The sequence below is a fragment of the Sorex fumeus genome, unplaced genomic scaffold (assembly GCF_029834395.1).
Source record: "Sorex fumeus unplaced genomic scaffold, SorFum_2.1 ptg000265l, whole genome shotgun sequence".
Lineage (NCBI taxonomy): Eukaryota > Metazoa > Chordata > Mammalia > Eulipotyphla > Soricidae > Sorex > Sorex fumeus.
The window spans coordinates 23,881,522-23,899,372 of NW_026606322.1; the positions used below are offsets into that span (position 1 = coordinate 23,881,522).

Sequence of the window (17,851 nt, forward strand, 5' to 3'; positions counted from 1 at the left end):
CTAGCCAAAGACCGCGGCGGCCAATGAGCGCAGCGGGCTGTGGTCGTTGCGTCATCACCGTGCGCCGCGGCTCCCCGAGGGAATTGGAGGAAGGGCTTGACCCCACCCCTCGTCTTATAAGGTCTCTTCCCATGATCCTCTCCTTCTCTTCGCCATCTTTCGTCCTTCCCGGGAGCTGCAACCATGAAGTAAGCTGCTCCCCTGATGTTCAATCCGTGTCCATCGTCGGTCTGGGGCCCGCTCCCGAGCCCCGGACGTGGCTTCCTTAGGCCGTCGACACCTTCTCTAACGGGTTTTCGGTTTTCGTTTTTTGCTTTGATAGGGTCGAGCTGTGCAGTTTCAGCGGGTACAAGATCTACCCCGGACACGGGAGGCGTTACGCCAGGACCGACGGAAAGGTAACGAGCCGCGCCAAGATGCTGCCAGTGGGCCTCAAAGGAGAGCCCACTGCGATTCGGGCCAGGGGGGTTCCGTTCGCCCCGCGTGTTTGGGTCGGGAGTTTCTAAGTGAGGCCGTTCTGGAGCTCGGATCCCGGGTGAGACCGGAAGTAAGGCGTGGGGCTTAAGTATTCCGGTGGGGGTGGGGTGGGGAATGGTTTCCCGAGATCTGGTTTATTTGTGGCTATTAAGCCTCTAAGGGAAAGGAAAAGGAATTTTATATGTGTATATATACACATATACGTTATACTCATCCCATTTATTCCTGTGCTATGTGAGCTTAAGTTTGCGTGCTTTGGGGAAAAGACAGAACCAAATGCAAAAAGATCTTGGTGGCAGTTGTATGACTTTGGCATAACTAAAGTTCATTTAGCTGCCATAATGTTACAGGTGCTTTTCCAGTTGCAGCCTCTTATACATCGTATAATTGAATCGGTAACTACTTTGAACGTTTTCCAGGTTTTCCAGTTTCTTAATGCAAAATGCGAGTCTGCATTCCTTTCCAAGAGAAATCCTCGGCAAATAAACTGGACTGTCCTCTACAGAAGAAAGCACAAAAAAGGACAGTCGGTAAGAGAAATAAGTTATGCACGCTGATTTTCACGGGGTTGTTAGCTGCTCTGTAAAGCTGATGCGTTTAAATGAGTAAGTGTGAAAATACACTTGATGAGGAAAGGAAATTACTGATGTCAGTTATTAGTAACGGCTGACTCATAGTAAATAATGAATTGAAATTTGGAAGGAACCCTCTGCAGGTCAGATTTATTTTCTTTTAAACACACTTGGATTATCTGGCAGCGTGGAAGTGCTTAAGATACTGGTATTGGTGCGACAAAAGTAAAATAGTAACTCATTTTGCCAGACTTGATTTTGGAGTGCTCTTTTGGCTAGAGGTACTGTGTTTTGTTTTGGGGGCATACCCTCTGGTGTTTAGGACCTACTCCTGGCTCTGTGTTAAGGGATCTGTGGGGACCTTAATGAGGTGCTGTTGTCCAATCTGGGTCAGCAGTGTAAGAGGCAAGTACCTTATGTGCTATACTGTCTCTCTGGCACCTAACCTGAACTATTTGGGGGGGGGGGGGAGTTTGAGTATTTTGACAACTAGCAACAACATTAAGGAAACTTAGAATATTGAGCATCTGGGTGAGAGACCTTTATCAGGGATCACTCCTGGCAGGCTTGGGAACCCTATGAAGTGTTAGGGATATTTAGTGAATGTTTCCTGAGTGAAAGGACATGGAAAAGTAGAGGAAGGAAAAATTTTATATTTAACTTTATTTGAGTGTACTTCACACTCATTAGGGAAGACTAGCCGTTGTTTTTTGGGAAGGGGACTTGATCACAGTTTGTAAGGCCGTGGAGAAATCAACCCTTGTTAGTAGCTTTCATGTAAGGTGGTGCTGGAGGGGGGGGGGGAGGAAGAGTTGGTCTTGTTTAGAGGTAAATGTACGTTATGCATGATCTAAGAATTGCGCTTTTAGATATTTAAGAGTTCAGAGCAGGGGCTCAAGCTGTGATGACTTTGCCCAGTGTTCATAGCATCATTCACAATGGCTAAAAAGTTGAAATAACCCAAATTTCACATATGCCAGTGGATAATATATGATGGGATATTCATCTTTAAACTGATGGCCTACCTGCAAGTGCCTTTCACGATTTCCTCCAAACCCCTTTTCTTTTTTTGTAGTTACCGTATGTTTAATGGCCATTAACTGAAAAATGGCCAGAATTGTAGTAAATGGTTTAACCACTTCATAAGTGGAGGTGTTAAGATTTGCAGAATTTGGGGCTGGAGCGATAGCACAGTGGGTAGGGTGTTTGCCTTGCACATGGCCAACCCAGGTTTGATTCCCAGCATCCCATATGGTTCCCCCAGCACCGCCAGTAGTGATTCCTGAATGCAGAGCCAGGAGTAACCCCTTGAGCATCGCCAGGTGTGACCCAAAAAGCAAAAAAAAAATCTTTTTTGCAGTATTTAATGTATGTTTTTTATAAATATGCCCCGGAGTGGGGGGAGAGAAACAGGACTGTTGAGTTTTGTCTATTTCATCTCCAACCCCCAGTTCATGTTGAAATTTAATCCTAATGTCATTGATATTGGGAGGTGGAATCATTTGGACCCCCCCCCCCCCCCCGGCTTTTTGGGTCACACCCGGCAATGCACAGGGATTGCTCCTGCCTCTGCACTCAGGAATTACTCCTAGTGGTGCTGCGGGGGCCATATGGGATGCTGGGAGTCAAACTCGGGTCAGCCTTGTGCAAGGCAAACACCCTGCCCACTGTGCTATCACTCCAGTCCCAAGGGAGGTGGGATCTTTTGGGCAAAGATACCTAAAGGGGCAGAGCCCTTTTGGAATTATGCCCCTATTAGCAGAGCACCATAGAGGCTTCCCTTTATGCCATGTGAGGATACAAACGGAAAGGGGACCTTGCCTGATAATGGCTGGTGCCAACTTTCTAACCTCCAGTACTGTCGCACTGTTCTCCCGTTGTTCATCGATTTGCTTGAGCAGGCCCAGTAATGTCTCTATTGTGAGACTTCTTGTTACTGTGTTTGGCATGTCGAATATGTCACGTGTAGCTTGCCAGGCTGTGCAGAATAATTTATAAGCTATTGCTCTGGTGTTTTCTACTGTTTGAGATCTTGGGGGCGAGGGGTCTAATCCTGGGCTTCACAATTCAAGGCAAGTACTCTGTCACAGACTACATTGCTGTGGCCCAAGAGCTAAAGACAATTAGAGATCCTTCTGAATTTATTTCTCCCTCAAATTGGTAAAGCAAGATTTAGAGTATGCTTTTGTTTTTTTTGCTTTGTAGGAAGAAATTCAGAAGAAAAGAACTCGTCGGGCAGTCAAGTTCCAAAGGGCCATCACTGGTGCATCTCTTGCTGATATAATGGCCAAGAGGAATCAGAAACCTGAAGTTAGAAAGGCCCAACGGGAACAAGCTATCAGGTGTGGAATCTTTCATTACAAGGACTTCAGCTGTTGGGGTGGGAGGGTATGTGTAGGGGTATAGGCACAGAACCTAATTTGGTATGTTGTGTTTTGATAATATTTGTAGGGGTTTGATAGAAATATTTAGACTTTAAAATACAGATTTATAACCTAAATGATCTGCTTAAGTTCTATGTGAAACTACAGCTACCAACTAGTTACATAGCCTAATGAAATATATTGACAAGCTTTGGGCTTTGAATGTTTTACAAATAATGGAGATGGGTAAGGAATATAATTTCACTTTCCACAAACACTAGGTCTTTGTTAATTTGCACTCTTAAGGAGCAAAGTGCTTTTGCCTTTTAAACCCACAGGGCTGCCAAGGAAGCAAAGAAAGCAAAGCAGGCATCTAAAAAGACAGCAATGGCTGCTGCTAAGGTAAGTTTTGCATGGTTTTTTTTTGGGGGGGGGGGGGGGTTGCATTTAATAAGTTGTAATGCAAGATTTTACTGTAACTCCAGATAATGATAAAATGTAATTTGGGGACAGCATATTTGGTGAAGTTGTCATCAAACCCAGGTTGGCCGTGTGCAAGGCAGACACCCTACCCATGTGTTAGGGACTACCTTCTCCAGCCCGAGTATCTTAGCCCCTTGTTTTTGGGCACCTGACGGTGCTGAGTTCTCCCATCCGGTTACTTAGGCCTGGGCTCCTGCAGTCAAAGCATGTACCTAGGCCCTTGAAATCTCTTCTCTCTGGGTCCTTAGGTTTGGTTTGGTTTTTGTGGAGTCTTCCTCCTCCACTCCCCAGGTTTTGGGTGCCAGTCCTAACCAGAAGGATAAAGGGTGATGGGAGGCAGGATGACTCTTTGGTGCTGAGAGGACTGTGTGGTGCCAGCTATGAGCTCCCATGTGAAAGGCATGCAAAGTAGATTTGGTCTTAGTGACAGTACTCAGTCTCTCTCACTGTTATGTCAGTTTAGAATAACGAAGTGGAAATTTTAAGCCTATTAGTTCCATACTATGAAGAAATTGGCTCTTCCCCCGACACACACACACTGGCTTTTTGGGTTATGCCTGATGATGCTCAGGAGTTATTCCTGATTTTGCACTCAGGAGTAATTCCTGGCAGTGCTCTGGCGACTGTATGGGATGCCAGAGATCGCATCTAGGTCAGCCATGTGAAAGGACCATACGAGTGCTCAGGTCCCCAGAAATGGGCTTTTTGTTGTTATTCCTAGCCTACGGGTCAGTTTGTATCTTTTTTTCACCTTTTATTGGGGGTGGGGTCCTGGAGGAGGTGTTGGTTTTCATGCCCAGTGATTAACGCCTGTTGTCACTTGTTTGGGTGAGACCTGTCTCCCACATGCAGTATATGTGCTCCAGCCCTTTGGGCCCCCGTTATATATATAATAACTTTCATTATTAAGGTGGTTTTATTTGGATATGTTAAGATTCGATGCTAATGTAACATTTTTTCTTTTACAGGCTCCCACAAAGGCAGCCCCTAAGCAAAAGATTGTGAAGCCTGTGAAGGTTTCTGCTCCCCGAGTTGGTGGAAAACGCTAAGTTGACCAATACAAATTTTAAATAAACATCTGACTATAATAAATTGTGTTTTTTTTTTTAATGCAAAACTCAGGAATAATGTAACCTTTTACTTGACAGTAGAGGGGTGATGACATAGACTTTACTGCCTTTTAAGTTCTTGTTTTATTATGGCTGTATTACATTGGATGGTACATAAATTGATCCAACTTGGTCACAAAAAAAGATGCATTTTTTTCCTCTACTATCTCTACATGTGGTAAAACTTAGCATTAATTTCTTGGTGATTTACCTTCTCCACATAGAATTTGCTTTTTGTTCATGGTTGTCAGCACTTTAAGTTTAGCTGATAGTCAAGTAGGTTAAAACTATCCATTGGGACCACAGTGTGGCACAGTGTTAAAGCTAGCTTTGCCTGAATGAGGCCCTGGGTTAAATCTCTAGCATCATACATACAAAAGCCACAGTTGGACTCATCTAATCTGCTCTTGAATTCAGGAAATAGACGTAACATTTTTCTCCTGGGTGGGGGATCAAACTCAAGTATGCAAAGTGTGTACCCTGCCAGAATCATAACCCTGATTTAAAGAACACAACTTTTGAGTAGTTTACCTAACGTTCCACAAGTATCTGATTGAACTAGTTTGACATAGTACTGTTACTGAAATAGATCACCTAAACTTTCGAATTAATTTAGAATGTGCATGTGTATGTTGCCTAATGTTTAAGGAGTGTATATTGGCCAAGAAGATTGCTCAAATAGTAGAGCACATGCTTAAGTACCATACTGTGTCAAGTTGCAGGATGCAACGAGCAAGTCATCTGTTTATTATTATTTTGGGTTTTTGGGCCACGCTTGGCGGTGCTCACTCAGGTCTTACTCCTGGCTTGGCACTCAGGAATTATCATTCCTGGCAGTGTTCGGCGGCTGACCCTATGGGATACCAGGGACAGAACCCAGGTCATGACCCACATCTATCTATCTTTTTTTTTAATTGAGTAACAGAGAAAGCACATAGTTACAAGGTTGTTCATGATTGGGTTTCAGTGATATAATCTAACACGTCCCTTCACCAGTGTACATTTCCCACCACCAAAGTCTCCAGTTAATGTTCCACTCCTCCCTCAACCCCACCTGCCTCTGGCAGGCACTTTTTGCTTTTGAGCATTATGGTTTGCAATACAGATAACTGAAAGGTTGTCCTATGTACCCCTTTACTTACTTTCAACACTCAGTTCTTGTCCAGAGTGATCATTACTAACTTGTCATATTGGTCCTTTCTCTCTCCTGTCTTTATGCCCCCAAGGCACATCTTTCAAGGAGCATGCCTTTTCGTAGCAATGGTAGTTGAACAAATAACTTGTTCTTTCATTACTCAGCAATTCGTGTCTTCCTTTGAGCCCTGCTAGGAGGGAGCCCTGAGCACCTCTGGTATGGCTCCCAAACAACCAGAAATCCCCTAGACTTTATACCTTCATTTTATGAAGTATACCTTCATTTTATGAGTGATGGAATTGGTATTTTAAAATCAGGCCTTGCTGGGCTGGAGACGCACCAAAGGAATGGTAAAGTACATCTTGCACACCAATATCTGGGGTTTTGATTTAGGACCACATCAAGTGATGCTCAGAGGTTACTCCAGGCAGTGCTTGGGGACCATATGGGATGCAGGGATAGAACCCAGCTTGGCTGCATGCAAGGCAAGTACCCCCTGAACTATTTCCAGCCCTAAGACTCAGATTACAATAAAATTTTGGCTTTATTTTTACATAAGAAATAGCATGACTAAAACTCGTTTAATATTTTAGTTAAAACTAGGTGTAGAGTGCTTACCTTATTTGTGAGACTGAGTGCCAATCTTTAGCACCAATCCCCCCCCCCCCCCCCAACTAATAACTCTAACTTAGTTTTAGAGCAAGCAAGGTTGACAAGCTTTTACTCATTAAACCCTAAGGGGCCAGAGAGTACAGTGGGTAATGTCTTGCATGTTGCTGCTCCAAGTTCAATCACTGGTGTCCTCTATGGTTCCCTGAGTCTGCCTGGAGTAAGTAACCCTTGAGTGCAGAGCCAGAGTAGTATCTGAGCATTGCTGGGTATGGCCCTGAAACATATATCTATATATAAAGATTTTGCTTGAAGTGTGGCCTGAGCGCAATAGTCCTGAGTCTGAGTCTGTGGCAAGATGTTCCCAGGAGAGCTGCCCTACAAGCCTCAATGTATCTCTTACTGTGTCCACAGTGAAATAACTAGTATTAAGATGTTGAGTTATTGGACTAAGGAAAGGAGAAAAACACCTTAAGAGGTATTTTGTCTGCAAGCAGTCAGAAAGGACTTTGGAATACCCCTAGGTGGTATTTCGGCCCTGAGCCTGATGGGCAGTCAGGAAGGGCTTTCTTATGTTGATTTTGCCCTAGTGTGGGCAAGGGATTGAATAAATGGCAACTAATAAGCAACCAGCTTGGTCCTCATTTTTCCTTTGCCTGCCCATTGCCAACAGCCATCCCAATTCAGCCCACACACTCAGCTGGAGAGCACCAAACTCAGGCGGTGACAGGGTGACAGCCACCTGGGGAGTCCATGAACACACCTCCTTCCGCATGAGTATTTTTTACATGTTTGCTTAAAACTTCTTTGGGGGCTCTGGGGAGGTTCATGTCCAGCAGTGCTTTGGACCATATTTGGTGCTGAGAATAGAACTATGATCTGCCACCTCGCATGCAAGGCAAGTGCCTGTACTATAACCTGCCCCTAATGCGTTTAAGGATCTGTATATACCATTCAATCAGCTGGCAAGTGGTGGTGGTGTGAGCATCAAACAACAGGGACCACTTTAGCCCTATTCCTGGCCTTATGTTTAGTTTTTAGTTTATTTAAAAAGCAGAATGGTGGTGCTGGTTCAGCGCAGACTGGATCTGGCCATCTATGATGTGCTATGTGGGGAGTGGCGGTTCTGTCACTTCTACCCCCTCCACCTTCCCCCTAACAATAGTATATGGGGCCTTATCCCAGGCCTGGTAGCTGTCTTTTTGGTTCACACCTGTCTGTGCTCAGGAATCAACTCTTGGTCCTGTGCTCAGGGATCATTTCTGGAGGGACTTGGAGGACCATACAGGGTACCAGGGACAGAACCTGGGTTGGCAGTGTGCAAGGCAAATGCCCTGACTGCTGTACTATCTCATGCTGTGCCCTACCCCCCCCCCCTCCCATCCTATGACAGTACCTACTCAGTTAAAATTCCTACAAAGTTCCCTTAGGGTGCATGATCATGGTGACCCTGCTGTTTGCTCCATTTACCTGCAGACTGCAAATTCCAGGGCTAAGTAAGAGGAGGGGTCTCAAGGCCTGGAAACACACCTACTGCCAGGGCCCACACCCTATGTAGCTCTTGTGTGATTTTAATTTTGGCGGAAACTTCATTGGATGGGATTTATTCTAGAGAAGAGGCCAAACGCCTTCCATCCGGTTCTGAAATGGGACCCCGATTACACACTGAATACGCAATTCAAGTCTCTTATGCTTTCTCTACGTTCATTATACCTTAGTAAGGTAAATCTGGTAACTTTCTCCATGCAAACATGTAAATTAAACTATAAACTACAAGAGAAATGCTACTTACTCCATTCCAAACAAGATCGCCTTCCTTTGTAAAAAAAAAAAGAAAAAAAACAAAAACACACGCCTCTAAATGGATTCTTCCAGAAAAATCCTATTCTGGGGGTTGGAGCGATAGCACAGAGGGTAGGGCGTTTGCCTTGCACGTGGCCGACCTGGGTTCGATTTCCAGCATCCCATATGCTCCCCCTCTTCCCCCCCAGCACTGCCAGGAGTAATTCCTGAGTGCATGAGCCAGGAGTACTGTGCATCGCAGGGAGTGACCCAAAAAGCAAAATGTCCTATTCTGTTGGTTTGTGGAGCAAGTGGTTGACCCGTAGAAATGACAGTAATTCCTACCATCACGAGGCTTAAAATTTTATAAGACTTGTAAACTGGAACCTACATATCCAGGTGAATTGAGCTTCCTTTGATCTTGGGTCCACTGGCTAACATCACGGGAATATATTAGCTTACTAGAATATAGTAAGTCAGATGCCCAAAATGTGGCGTTTTTGCGTCGTCGGGTAAAAAAAAAAAAAAGTGTAGATTTCCTTCCGAGCCTGGGTGTCTAAGACCGGTTAACAGCCGACCACCAGCTCCTTCGTACACGTGCGCGGAGAACACGGGCGAGAAGGGAAACCTACTAGAGGGAAGCTGCCAGGACTTAAGATGTCTGCCCCAAGGCAGTTGGACCTCCCGGGAAAGGTCTACCCGCTTCCAAAATGTCTGCCCGGAGTCCTGACGTCACTCCCCCGGCTTCAGCAAGCCAGAAAACCAATGCGCTCCAATCAGGGCCCGGGCGCCTCACCCAGTGCCCTTGGTTCGCGTCACTTCCGGTGGTGCAGCAGCCATTTTGTCAGTCGCCTGCGGATCCCGCGCGCTGCAGAAGTGCAGTTCCCCCGGTTACCAACTCCTCCGTTCGCCCCTCCGTGTGGCCGGCGCCGTCGAAGAGCGCTCGCCACCGCCGGTGCCGCTCCTCCCCTCCAGTGTCAGCGCTGCCGCTGCAGCCGCCTCGGTCCCGGGCGCTGTCTTCCGTGTCCCGCGCTGCCACTGACAGGCGCCCGCGGGGAGCCGCCCGGCAGCGATGTCCAGCGAGGAGAGCTACCGGGCCATCCTGCGCTACCTGACGAACGAGCGCGAGCCGTACGCGCCGGGCACCGAGGGCAATGTCAAGCGTAAAATCCGCAAGGCGGCCGCCTGCTACGTGGTGCGCGGCGGGACCCTGTACTACCAGCGGCGGCAGCGCCACCGCAAGACCTTCGCGGAGCTCGAGGTGGTGCTGCAGCCCGAGCGGCGCCGGGGGCTCATCGAGGCGGCGCACCTGGGCCCCGGCGGGACCCACCACACCCGGCATCAGACCTGGCACGACCTGTCCAAGACCTACTGGTGGCGAGGTGAGGCTGGCCGCGGGGACCTGTCGCGGGGACCTGTCGCCGAGGCGGGCGAGGTGCATGCGGCCGCAGCAGCCCGGCGGCTCCCGGCCCGCACTCGCCGCGCGCCCCCACACGCCGGCGCCGCGCGCTGGGTGGGGGACGCGAAAGGAGCCGCACTTCCCACAGGAAGGAGGCCGGGAAGCTGGGGGCGGGCCCTGGCCCGGGGTGGGGCGAAGGGGGCTTCCCCCGGGGGCCGGGCCAGCCGCGGGGAGGGGCGGGGAGGTGCGGGGCGCTGGCTCGGCCGCCGCCGCCGCCGCCTGCATCCTGCTGCAGCCTTCAGCCTGCTGCAGCCGCTGCGGCTCCTTCCTTCGGTTCCGGAGGCGGAGGGGGAGCGGAGCCTTTTGTGCTGTTTCGGAACCAGTTTGGGTTGACGGTTTGGGGGGGTGGTGGGGAGGGGAGGGTCCCTGCCCACCCGACTGCCTGTTGCCCCGCGTTCCGTTAAGGGTTTGGCCCGCGGCTTCCAGGTTTTCTAGCTCCGCAAGCACGGATGATCCTTTAATGGCACGACTGCGGGCTCTTGGGGGTGATTATTAAGTTCAGTGACTGTGCACATCGTCTCCTGGAACCTCGTTTATTATTATTATTATTATTTTAATTTTTGAGGGCCGGGATTAAGCGCAAAAGGGAGGCAGATGTTCAGTTGCCAGTGGTTTCCTCTTGACACAGTGAACAGCTCGTGGTTACTATGCAGTGCCGGCAACACCACCCCACCCCGAAGAGATAACTTGTTACAGTGATTGTTGGGAATCAGGAAATGCACATGTCCTGGCTTCCTGTTTCCTTGCTTTCTCATTCACACCCCTCTGCGCCCCACGTCCTCCCCCCCCCCCCCCCGTCGGTTCTTGAACTTCTTTATGGAGGCTTGTCTCGGACAAACTGTTTTATGGTTCTTCCTATTTTTCCTCCCACGGTGCTTTTCCGGCTGTGGAGATGGGGGATTTGGCTCAGAGGGCTGGCTAGAGCCGATGCTTTTCATGCGGGAGGCCCGGGTTGGAATCTCGGCTCTGCGTGTTTCCCCCCAACGTCCTAGTCCCTAGCCCTGCCTGGTGTGGCTGCAAAAGAAAATTGCGTGGCTTTCAAAATCAGCGCAGGATCAGGGATGCCATGGGAAGCCTTAGGTTTGATAACCTCATTACCACAACAGCAACAACAAAAAAAAGGGCAGTGTAGCTCCATGATTAAATAGCCCCTCCTTTTTTTTTTTTTCCTGTTTTCAAGGTATTACAAATTAAGTTCCTTCAAGGATATCTTGTGAAATGTGCCAATTGCCGCTTTTTATTAGCATTGGTCCTGTGTTGTTTTGTTAAACAGGACCAATACATTATGACCTTAGCATCAAGTTAAGGTTAACTTTTTTTTTAAATTTTATTTTCAGAAGGTTGTTCACGTTGATTACATTCAGTATTTCAACACCGATCCCACTACCATGCTAAAATTAACGTTACTCAAGTTTTTGCACATGTTTATTCGAAATCCTTGTGAGATGGAGACATTTATTTTACAGACGGGAGAACCAAAAGCACCAAGCATCATTAAATAATAATGATCACACAGCTGATAGTTACACACTGTCTTTATTTTATTTTTTAAATTTTTTTTTCTTTTTGGGTCACTCCCCGCGATGCTCAGGGGTTACTCTTGGCTCTGCACTCAGGAATTACCCCTGGCAGTGCTCAGGGGACCTTATGGGGTGCTGGGAATTGAACCCGGGTCACTCGCATGCAAGGCAAATGCCCTACCCGCTGTGCTATTGCCCCAGCCTTACACACTGTCTTTAAATTTTGTTTTTAGACCACATTTTCTGGTGTTCAGGGGCTACTCCAGGCTTAGTGAGTGCTTCAGGAACTAGGCCCTACTGTGCTTAGGGGACCATGTCATGGGAATGGAACCCTGACCTTAGCAGATTGACCTATCTCCCCAGCCTCATTTCTCTTATTATCAACCACTGTTTAGTGGTGATATATGAGGTTTAGTGTTCAGAATTTTACTTCCCAGCATTGGCAATCTGTGGGTAATATCCAATCCACTTTTTGTTATTACTGCTTTAGGCATCAAACCTGGGGCCTCAATCATGTCTTAGCATGCAATTCACTCCTGCTTTAGCCACATCCTCAATTCTGATTTATTCTTTAGTATTATATATCTTGAGGAAAAAATTAAGACTGCCCTTTTGGGCCTTCTTTTTGGGTAGGGAGGTGCACCCAGCATGTCTTAGAGCTTACTTCTCACACTGCGTTCAAGGATCACTCCTAGCTGATTTCAGGAAACCATACGTAGTTACAGGGACCAAATCTTGGAGGTGGCTGACCTGGGTTCAATCCTTGGCATCCTGCTTGGGCTCCCAAGAGAGTCCCAGGAGTGATCCCTGAGTGCAGAGTCAGGAATAAGCCCTGAGTACTGCCAGGTGAAGTTCAAAGCACCCCCACCCCCAAAAATGTTAGTGGAAGTTCCTTTTCTTTCCTTTTCTTCTTCTTTTTTTTTTTTTTTGCCTTTTGGGTCACACCCAGTGATGCTCAGAGGTTACTCCTGGCTCTGCACTCAGGAATTATTCCTGGCGGTGCTTGGGGGACCATATGGGATGCCGGGGATTGAACCCAGGTCCGCCGTGTGCAAGGCAAATACCCTCTCTGCTGTATCACTCCAGCCCCTAGTGTTCTAATTTTTTAAAAATTAGGGCTTGGCACTGGTGGAGGGATGGGTATTTGATCATTGTGTAATTGAAACCCAAGCACAAAAATTTGTAAGTCTACAACTGTACCTCATGATGTCTCACTAATAAAAATTAAAAAAAAAAAAGATGAGCACAAAATGAAAAAAAAAATTAGGGCTTGGACAAATGGAGACGTTACTTGTGCCCCGCTCGGGTAAATCGATGAACAGCAGGATGACAGTGGCAGTGATTTTTTTGTTTTGTTTCTGGATCACACCAGTGGTGCTCAGGACTTAACCTGGTTCTGCCCTCAGGAATGTGGAGGCTTCAGGCAGGGCTTGGGCAACAGAATGGATTGCCTGGGGTCAAACTCTGCTTGGTAGTATGTAATACAAGTGCCTTACCTGCTCTGTCCCATATTTTAATTTTTGTTTGGAAAATTTTTGTTTTTCTTTTTAAAAACTTTTTTTGTGTGTGTGGGGGTGCCACACATGTCAATACTCAGGGGGCATACTCCTGGCTCTGTGCTCAGGAGTTAATACTGGTGGTGCTTGGGGCACCTTATGGAATCCCCAGAATTAAAACTGAGTTGGCCATGTGCAAGGCAAGTCCCCTGCTTGCTGTACTAGCTCTCCAACCCTAAAAACAATTTTTTATGAAGGCACCATGATTTACAAAATTTTTTGTAGTTGAATTTCAGCCATACAAGGTTCCAGCAGCAGTCCCATAACCTGTGTCAACTTCCCTCTGTTAGTTTCTCTTAAGTCCCTAGATGCCCTCCCATCATCCTTGATGGATGGATTTTAAAGTTTGGTCATTGCACTTAGGATCTCATGCTTTCAGTGTTGTTGACTCTGGTTCAGATATACTATATCTGAACTCAGCTCTCTATACTGCCGGTGTGTCCGAGTTCCCTGCTTCCTGTCCCTCTTATCTCCTGCCTGCCTCTTCGTCTCCTCAGTTTCTTTCCTTCCCTGTCCTTTTCATTTCTATATTCTAGTGACCAGGGTAATTACAGGTATCACCACTTTGATACCTTGCAGTCCCTTGTCCTGTTATTTTTATTTTTTTTATTTAAAAAAATTTGTGTGTGTGTGTGGGGTTGTCACACTTGACGCTGCTCAGAGTTTACTCCCTTGTGGGCCCTGGGAGCCACCATTTATGGGGTTACAGTGATTGAACCTGGATTGGCAGGTGCAAGACAGATACCCTACCTACTGTACTATTGCTTGGACCCCCTTGTTCTGTTTTTCTACATACCGCAGATAAGTGAGGTCATGTTTGTCTTCTTGTGGCTTCAGTTAAATGATATCCTCAAGTTCCAAACCAGTTACAGTAAATTTCATCATTTCATCCTTCCTTGTAACTATATAGTATTCTATTGTGTATATATATATCACACTTTCATTATCTGCTCAAATAGTCCTCATTGGACACCTAGTTTGATTTCATATCCTATCTATTGTGCTGATTGCTGCAATGACTAATGACATGCATATGTCCTTGCACAAGAATTTTTCTGTGTGTCCTGAAGGTAGATAGCAAGAAATGAAATTGCTAGGTTATATGACAGCTCTTTCAAGAATCTGTCCTTCTTCGTCCTTCCTCTCTCTCTTCCTACCATTCTTACTTCTTCCCTCCCTCCCTCCCTCCTCAGACTGGTGTGGGGCAGCCAGGATCGCCTCTGTACATACACAGCACTGGGACATGGCCTTCTCTTGGCCTAGGGCCAGCTTTCTGGCCCTTTCTATCTAAGGGTCTTCGAGATAGTGCCTCACCATTTGTGGGCAATACCAGGGTTTAATTGTGGTTGCTAGGCAAAAGTTTATGCCACCATGATTTACCTTATTTACTGGTATGGGTATGGCCCCCAAAGCCATATATATGTGTATGGCTTTGCAATGCTTGGGGGTTACTCCTGGCTCTTCACTCAGGAATCACTCCTGGCGGTGCTCGGGGAACCATATGTGATGCCAGGGATCAGACCCAGGTCGGCCGCATGCAGGACAAATGCCCTACCCGTTGTACTATCGCTCCGGCCCCTATATATATATATATATATTTTTTTTTTAAGTGTTTAAAGTCTTTACAAAATTGGAAGAGTCCTTGATTCTCCCCTCCACCTCTTATTCTCTTGGTCCTGCATCTAATTCTGTATTAGCATTTGTAAGATCCAGGACAGGTTCACTGAGACTGCAAATTGATTCATACTTCCCTGATGGTTTTTCTGTTTTGCAGCATTGACGTTACATAAGGCACCCATATTAAAGGTCTTTAATCACCACAGCATTTTTCATAACTAGCTAATGCTGCTGTTGCAGGTGACTTTTGTGAAGTGGATAAGAAGGTAGTTGTCTCTAAAGGGGAGTCTTGTGTCTTCCTTTCTGTCCACCTTGGTCACCCAGGGAAGTGCCTGGGAGCATCAGGATTGATAACATATGCTGTGAGCACCACTGTAGCACAAACACTTGTGTGCTACCAGCTCTACTTGGCAGGTGTCAGACTGTGCTTGAGTCCCATTTGAGATCATGACACAGAATGAATCCTTCTCACCCCATTTCTCAGGAGTGATGAAATTCAGGCTGGAGTGAAGAATTGCTCTTTGTGGGTCAGAGAGATAGTTCGGGAAGATGGCATTTTGTCCTGCATGCAGCCAATCTGTATTTGATCCTTGGCATTCATATGGTTCCTGAGGACTGTGAGGAGTGAGCCCTGAGTGCAGAGCAAGGAGTAACGCCTGAGCACTACCGGGTGTGGCCTCAAGACAAAACAGACAGGAATTACTTTTTGCTGGGGAAGGAAGATCAGCCCTACCCTCTGGCCAGATTCTTTACAGGTTCTTAAAGATTAGATTAGATTAGATTAGATTAGAAGAGGACTAGAGAGATAGTACAGGGCCTAGCCTGGTTTAATCCCTGGCATTTAATACTATCCCCTAAGCACAGAGCTGGGAGTTAGTCCTGAACCTCTTGGGTATGGCCCCAACAACCTCTCCCTCCAAATAAATTAGGAGAGATCTAGAAACCTGACTCTGGTAGAACCATGCCATACAAGTGAAGGATATTGGTTAGGTCCTCAGAACTGCCAAAAGAAAGCAAAAAAAATTTTTAAGTAAACAAACAAAAGTAAAATTTTTTTTAAGTAGACAAATATCAGCCAAGCGAAGTCATGTAATAGTTGACTGTAGAAGAATTTAAGAAACAATTTCTTAAGCACTTAACAAAACCTCTCCACTGATTTATTTTTATTTAGATTATGGGGAAAAATAAATTAATGCTGCTGCTGTTACTACTTTCAGTATCTTTCAACAAGACCAAATAGTACCTAAAGGATGATCACTGTTACAGGTTTTGTTTCCACATTTGAGGTAGGTTGAGGTAGTGTGGGTAGAGTGGTTGAGAGCTGCTTGTATAGAGGTCAGAAATGCTCCTAAACATTCTTCAGTGCATGGGGCAGTCTTCCTTTAATTACCAAGAATCATCTGATCCATCTTATCCAAAAGGTCAGCATAGGGGCCAGAGGGATAGTAATCCAGCGGGTAGGGCACTTGCCCTGCATGCAGCTGACCTGGGTTTGATTCTGGCATCCAATACGGTCCCTGAGCACTGCTAACAGTAATTCCTGAGTACAGAGCCAGGAGTGACCCCTGAACATCACCAGTGTGGCCCAAAGACAAAAAAAAAAAAAGAGGCAATAAGTTACAATAAAGATTGACAGTAATAACTAAAATAGGTGTTATAATGGTAAAAAAGTTTTGTTAGGGACTAGGAAGAAAGAAGTTTCGTTAGGGACTTGGGGCTTTGCATGGATCCCTGGGCAGCCTGGGGTTGGATCCCCACCAGCGGTAATCTCAAAGCTCAGGAGTGACTCCAGAGCTCAGAGCTGAGTTAGGAGTAGCCCTTGAGCAACACAATTATCCTCAAAATAAAACAAGAGCAACAAAAATATTGGTGAATGTGATACCCCTCTTAAAACAGACATGTGCATGTGTGTGTGTGTATACATATATATATATAGGTAAAGGTAAAGGTAAAGGCCCTCCCGTTGATCATCGATTTGCTAGAGCGGGCCCAGTAACGTCTCCATTGGAGACTTTGTTGTTACTGTGTCTGGCATATCGAATACTCTCGGTAGCTTGCCGGGCTATATATGTATATATATATTTCTTTTTGGGTCACTCTCAGTAATGTTCAGGGGTTACTACTGGCTCTGTACTCGGGAATTACTCCTAGCGGTGCTTGGGGGGACCATATGAGATGCCGGGGACTGAACCCTGGTCAGCTGCATTCAAAGCAAATGCCCTATCTGCTGTATCATCACTCTGACCCTGGTTTGTTTTTTTCTTTCACTCCTGCCAGGCAGGGCTCAAGGAACCTTATGGGATGCCTGGATTAGAACCACGGTCTATCACATGCATTGCAAACTCCCTATCTATTGTACTATCTCTCTGACCTTTTCAGATATTTTATTGTAAGTGATATTTTTCAGGCCTCTATAGTCCATGGGGGGAAAAAACAGTGGATGAGGGAAGACCGTTACTGTTAACCCCATTTTATAGTTACATATGCTCAGAGAGCACTTTGTGGTGACAAAACTGGTTAGTGGTTAGTGAACTCAGAATTTGCTGCAAGAATAATTTCAGTCTGTTGCAGTAACTTCCCACTTGGAAAAAGAAAATTAACTATATTTACACATTGATGTCCTTTGAGTAATTCAGTTAACCCAAGTCAGATTGTTACACTTGAATCAACATTGGGTGAAATAAGGAGTTTGACTATCTGTATCTGTAAATCTAGATTTAAAAGGAAAAGAGTGGAAGATACGAAGATAGCTCAAAAGGCTGGATGCATGAGGCCACCCCTGATTTCAGTCCTAACACCACATGTCACACATATCCTTCAGTACCACTTGGAGGACACATTTTGTTTCCTTGGTTTTGTTTTTGGGCCATACTTTGCAATGCTCAGAGTTTACATATGGCTCTGTGCTCAAGGATTACTCCTGGCAGACCTGGGGAATCATATGGGATGCTGGAGCTAGAACCTGGGTTGGCCACGAGCAAGGCCAGCTCCTACTCCCTGCACTATCTCTTTAACCCCCCAGGCATTTTGTTTGTTTTAAGGATGCTATCAGGGTTGGAGAAACAGCATAGGAGTGGTGGCCTATGGTTTGAATCCCTAATATCACATGTGATCTTCTGAGCATTGCCCAGTGGTCATTTCTGAGCACAGAGCCAGGAATAGCCCCTGA

At 46.2% G+C, this 17,851-nt stretch overlaps 2 protein-coding genes across 2 annotated transcripts in view; both read left to right on the top strand.

Annotated features, from left to right (window-relative positions):
* The first annotated feature begins 112 nt into the window (after positions 1 to 112).
* On the top strand, positions 113 to 4,980 carry RPL24 (ribosomal protein L24). Its single transcript, XM_056109243.1, has 6 exons — positions 113 to 188; positions 323 to 398; positions 897 to 1,007; positions 3,255 to 3,391; positions 3,751 to 3,814; positions 4,864 to 4,980. Exons 1-6 carry the CDS (start codon positions 184 to 186, stop codon positions 4,942 to 4,944), a joined length of 474 nt encoding a protein of 157 aa, XP_055965218.1. The 5' UTR covers positions 113 to 183; the 3' UTR covers positions 4,945 to 4,980.
* A 4,348-nt stretch (positions 4,981 to 9,328) lies between these two features.
* The window catches only part of ZBTB11 (zinc finger and BTB domain containing 11), a 32,883-nt gene continuing 24,360 nt past the window's right edge, over positions 9,329 to 17,851 (top strand). The window contains exon 1 of the mRNA XM_056109233.1: positions 9,329 to 9,912. Coding sequence (XP_055965208.1) covers positions 9,603 to 9,912 — 310 coding nt within the window. The 5' untranslated portion in view covers positions 9,329 to 9,602. The remainder of the gene's footprint in view (positions 9,913 to 17,851) is intronic.